We start from the raw sequence: 5,383 nt of genomic DNA, 5'->3' as shown, positions 1-5,383 counted from the left end.
AGTGTGTGTGTGTGTGTGTGTGTGAGTGTGTGTGTGTGTGTGTGAGTGTGTGCGCGCGTATACGTGCGCGTGTGAGTGTATGTTAATAGGTGCAGGCGTTGTTGAGGGATCACGTGCATGTGTGTGAGCAGGTGCTGGAAAAAGGAGGAGTGAGGGGTAGGTGTTGTGTGTCATGGCAGTTGGAGGCTTAGCATGGCACGATTTATGGGCAAAAGGCGCAGCAGGGCAGGATCGCACTGCGCTGTCATGCAGTGGCATGCGCGACCAGCCGCAACCCATGTCTTCACAAGGCCCCAGTGGTGCGCCGCACCTCATCGGCAAAGTCTGGCGGGAAGAACGGGAAGTCTGTCTGATTGAATAGCAGCACCAAGCGGTGACACAGAGTCTGGTGGCTGAAGCACAGGATGAGGTCCATGGCGGCCCTGCGCCTCCCGGCCGCTGCGAAAAGCTGGTGCGAAGCTGCAGCCCGTCTGCTGGACAAGTGTTCTGGTCTCTGCCTGCTGTTGCCGGCTTTAACGCCTCTGCCCTCGTGATTTTGTCAGATCTGGACAAGCAGTGGAAGTGCTCCGGCCTCCTCCTTGCACCGCTTGATCGGCGCCGCCGCCGTCTGCAAGGCCAGCCTGCACCAGCAGCGCGCACGGCGGCAGCGCGCACGACGTGGCAGCCGCCGGTGTTGATGGCTTTTCAGCCGTGGGTCTGGGATGCTTCCCTTTCAATTACCAAACTATTCAAGCGCTTTTGAAACCGATTTTGACTCTCGGGCGCACAAAAGGCTGGCGATGGCGCGCAAAAAATTCAAGTGGCAGGCCGATCTGGAAGCGAGACAAGGGGAGCACAATGTGATTACGAAACCAAATTTTAGTGCCCATATACATAAGCCCAGCCCAGCCAAGGCACCTACCAACGCACCGCCCCCTCCACTGACTGCACCACGACTTTGTTTCAGCCACAGACACAAGGCAAGGCCTCAGTGAATTCAATCATTTGCAGATGCAAATTCATTTTCTTTGAGCTCCTCATACGTGCAAAGCAGGCTCCTCACACGCACCATAGATCTCGCCGTGTGCCCCGGCCCCTTATTCGACGCCAATCGACCTCACAGCCACCAAATATGTTTGTCATCAAAAGAGATGGGCGCCAGGTGCCTGTCCGCTTCGATAAGATCACAGCCAGGATCCAGCGTCTCAGCTACGGCCTCAACCAGACCTACTGCGACCCAGTGAGCACAATGTTGGGTCTCTGCAATGCGTGCAGCGCCTTCCGAGCCGCGTTAGAGCCTGATAAGGCCCGGGGACCCAATCAACAATTTGAGCGCCAAGCATTTCAAACGTGGTTGCACCATCGGCTCCCCGCGGGCCATCCAGCGGGTTCGATTGGCACATATTAGCGTGTTCGAGCACCGCTGCAGTCTGCAGTAGCGATCCAAGCAGCAACGGCGCTCGCGGCTGTGACGCCACTCACAGCCCAGCATGCTTCCCTGGTCCCCTTGGCCCCCCGACCACTATGTATCAGGTGCTGGTGGCCCAGAAGGTTGCGGCTGGAGTGTACCGCGGCGTGACCACCACTGAGCTTGACGAGCTGGCGGCGGAGACGGTGAGGCTCAGTTGTTTGGCAGGGCGAGTGCGACGCTCCTTTTCGCAGCGTGTGCAGCATTCGCAGCTCGGCCAGCCCGCAGCATGCGGTGGTGTTGATGATGCATGAAGGCCTGCAGACTGCAACGCAAGCGCTGCTCATGTCAGCCAAAATCACGGTGTGCAAGGCCTCCGCCCACGCCCCAACCCTAACGATTCGAATTCCCCCCTCGCCACCATCACCAGGCCGCTGCCCTGACCAGCACCCACCCCGACTATGCCGTGGTGAGTAGCGACCCCATTGCCGTAGTCAATTGCCTGACCGCAAAGCCCCGACCCACCCTGGCATGCACGCCGCCGGCCTTTTGGACATCTGTTCGCGCTACAGCCAATTCAAACGCGCGGCGCGCCCCACTGCGGCGTGCCACCCTTTTCGAACCCGCGCCCCCCCCCCCCCGCCCGCTCCCCCAGCTGGCTGCGCGTATCGCTGTGTCCAACCTCCACAAGAACACCCTCAAGTCGTTCAAGGAGACGTGAGCGGCGCGCCCGCGGCCCCGCGCCGCGTTCGAACCGCGGCCCAACAACCAACCGCCCGCCCGCTGGCCGGCTGTAGCGAGCGCGGGACCGACGGCGCGCGGTCGGGCGGGGTACGGGTGATCAATTTGCCTCCCCGCTGATGGTCCCCACCCCCCAACGCCGCACCTTGGATGACCTGGGCCGCAGTGTGCGCATCATGCACGAGCACGTCAACCCCAAGAACGACCAGCCCGCGCCCCTGGTGTCTGACGAGTGTTTCGAGATCATCATGGAGGTGGGGGGCGTGATCTGGGGGCCACGCCTGGGGCCGAGGGAGCCGCGTGGGCCGGCGATGGCAATGGCAGGGTCCAACAGCGGGAAACTTGCGCAAGGACGTGGGCCGAGCAGGCACCGATGGCGTTAGAGGGACGGCTCGGCGGCAAGGTTTTGGAGCGGGTGGTGTCAGTGCCTAGGACAGTAGGCAGTTGTGGGGCGCTGCAGCACAGTATGCTTGCACGCAGCAGAAAGCCGGCCTGGTGGAGCGTCCCAAAGGGCTCGTCAAAGACCGGGGCGCCGCAGCACGCCTCGCGCCGCTGCCCCTGGGGGTGGGGCTACCCCCATCGCACCTGCGCCACGGCTTGGTTTTCGCTGCTTCCCCCGGGGTGTTCCTGCTGACTGTGCGACCCTGGCGCGCGACCCGGCCGCCCCGCAGCATGGGGACCGCCTGGACAGTGAGATCAACTATGACCGCGACTTTGACTACGACTACTTCGGGTTCAAGGTGGGGGGGGGGGCACCTTGAAACCAAAGGGTGACTCGAAAGGCCCCCAGTATTCAGTCGGATGGAGGAGGGCAGGCCAGGGCAACCTGGGGGTTGGCGGTGCTTTGCGGACGGCGGCTGCACCGCTGGAGGCGGCGCGCCCATCTTGTCAGAATGGCGATTTTGGCGGTCGCTGAACCCAGCGCACGCAATCACACACTCACACACGCACGCATTACGCCCGCCGTCTTGCACGTCAGACCCTGGAGCGGTCCTACCTGCTGCGGCTGCACGGCAAGATCATCGAGAGGCCCCAGCACATGCTGATGCGCGTGGCCGGTGCGCGGCGGGGCGCTGGGCCGAGAATTCAAGCCTATTCAGCGGTGCCCAGCGCTGTTACGAGCGCGGCGGAGGCTGTGCGCGTTGCCCTGGCGTCCGCCTGGACGCTTTCACGCCAAACCCGCTGATGCTGGCTCACACAAACACACGCACACGCACGCACGCTGACAGACACACTCTCACACGCATCCCCCTCCCCCCTGGCCGTCAGTGGGCATCCACATGCGCGACATTGACGCCGCTGTGCGCACCTACCACCTCCTGTCTGAGCGCTGGTTCACCCACGCGTCGCCGACGCTGTTCAACGCCGGCACGCCGCGGCCGCAGCTCAGCAGCTGCTTCCTGGTCTGCACCAAGGGCGACAGGTGCGTGGAGGCGGGTGGGGGCGGTCCCGGCGTCACGCCCGCCACTCGGGAGAGTGACGGCAGCGCAAAGTGCAAGCCGCCCACCGCGGCCACTGCTCAGGAGCTTCGGCCTGCTCTGAGGCAAGACGACCGGGTGCTGTCATCTTCACAACAGTCTCGTCCTGACCCCCTTGCCCAGTGTTACCCTAGACCAGCTCTTCACATGCACACGCACGCTCACACTCCGCAACACCCAAGATCAATCACACGCAAACGTAATCAATCGCGCATCCAACAATCCATCAATCGCCCCCCGGCCCCCCCCCAACCCCCCAGCATCGAGGGCATCTACGACACCCTGAAGGAGTGCGCCGTCATCTCCAAGAGCGCCGGCGGCATCGGCGTGTCGATCCACAACATCCGCGCCACGGGCTCCTACATCCGCGGCACCAACGGAACCTCCAACGGCATCGTGCCCATGCTGCGCGTGTTCAACGACACCGCGCGGTGAGGAGTCAAGGCGGGGGCAGGGGGGTTTCAAGGGTGTTTGGGGGTGCGCCCTCGTCGGGCGCTGCGGCGACTTGTTCGATGAGTGACGAAATTCTTGACGAAAACGCGGGTAGGTCTATCACGGCACTCCCTGGAGGGACGTCCCTCAGCTCTCGGCTGCCCTTGCTCCTGTTGTTGCCCCAAACCCTTAGTAATATCATCCCCTCATCCTTGTCAACCGCCGCCGCCGTGCAGCTACGTGGACCAGGGCGGCGGCAAGCGCAAGGGCGCGTTTGCGATCTACCTGGAGCCCTGGCACGCGGACGTGTTTGACTTCATCGAGCTGCGCAAGAACCACGGGAAGGAGGAGGCGCGCGCGCGTGACCTGTTTTACGCCCTCTGGATCAACGACCTCTTCATGAGGTGGGGGGCAACACAGGCTTGGGGGCAGTCCCGGGGGAAGAGGGGGGGGTTCACTCCGGGATGTGAGTGGGGGCGCTGGCGTTGGGAGGCGCCCCAACGACGGCGAGGGGCCGGGTGTGTGTGCGCGATGGGCTGCTTCCATCGCCGCGGCCCACCCCACCTTCGGACCTGGGCAACCCCTGGACCCCCTCCCCCGCCCGACCCGCTTCTCTCCCCTCCAACCCGACCCCACCTAACCGCCCACAACCCCAAACCTCAACCCCAACCCCCCAAAACCCCCCGCTCCTCCAGGCGTGTCGAGAGCAACGAGGACTGGAGCCTGTTCTGCCCCAACGAGGCCCCCGGGCTGGCCGAGGTGTGGGGCGACGAGTTCGACGCGCTCTACACCAAGTATGAGAGGGAGGGCCGCGCCCGCAGGGTGGTGCGCGCGCAGCAGCTGTGGTTCGCCATTCTGGAGGGACAGATCGAGACGGGCAACCCCTTCATGCTGTTCAAGGTGGGGGGGGGCACAGCCAACGGGTGAAAAGGGTCGGGGTCTGGGGCAGTGCCGGCAGGAGGGGGGGGGGGCGGCGTCCCGTGCGAGAGATCTGGACCCGCCTGCACTTTTGGCCCCCGTCCCCGCTCCCACTGAACGAGACCCGCTGTCCGCTCCACCCGCACCCTTTTTTCCCCTCACCCTCACCGGCCTCACCACCCCCCAGGACTCGTGCAACCGCAAGAGCAATCAGCAGAACCTGGGCACCATCAAGTGCTCCAACCTGTGCACCGAGATTGTGGAGTACACCGCCCCCGACGAGACCGCGGTGTGCAACCTGGCGTCGATCGCGCTGCCGCGGTTTGTGCGCGAGAGGGGGGCGCAGCCGGGCTACGAGGGGCGCAAGCTCGTGGGCAGCCTGGGGGCCGACAACAGGTGGGGGCGGGGGGCTAGCGGGGGGGATGCA

At 64.2% G+C, this 5,383-nt stretch overlaps 1 protein-coding gene across 1 annotated transcript; it reads left to right on the top strand.

Annotated features, from left to right (window-relative positions):
• Nucleotides 1–1,111: 1,111 nt before the first annotated feature.
• MNEG_13580 (ribonucleoside-diphosphate reductase largesubunit) lies at nucleotides 1,112–5,370 on the top strand (the record flags this gene model as incomplete). Its single annotated transcript, XM_014037948.1, has 14 exons — nucleotides 1,112–1,219; nucleotides 1,513–1,593; nucleotides 1,818–1,856; nucleotides 2,043–2,104; nucleotides 2,295–2,382; nucleotides 2,612–2,692; nucleotides 2,800–2,868; nucleotides 3,108–3,186; nucleotides 3,398–3,551; nucleotides 3,867–4,037; nucleotides 4,275–4,442; nucleotides 4,734–4,938; nucleotides 5,144–5,281; nucleotides 5,353–5,370. 14 exons carry the CDS (start codon nucleotides 1,112–1,114, stop codon nucleotides 5,368–5,370), a joined length of 1,461 nt encoding a protein of 486 aa, XP_013893402.1.
• Nucleotides 5,371–5,383: the final 13 nt, after the last annotated feature.

This window comes from Monoraphidium neglectum (assembly GCF_000611645.1).
Source record: "Monoraphidium neglectum strain SAG 48.87 unplaced genomic scaffold scaffold03916, whole genome shotgun sequence".
NCBI classification, from domain to species: domain Eukaryota; kingdom Viridiplantae; phylum Chlorophyta; class Chlorophyceae; order Sphaeropleales; family Selenastraceae; genus Monoraphidium; species Monoraphidium neglectum.
The sequence above is the reverse complement of the archived record's forward strand: the minus strand, read 5'-3'. Positions and strand labels throughout refer to the sequence as shown.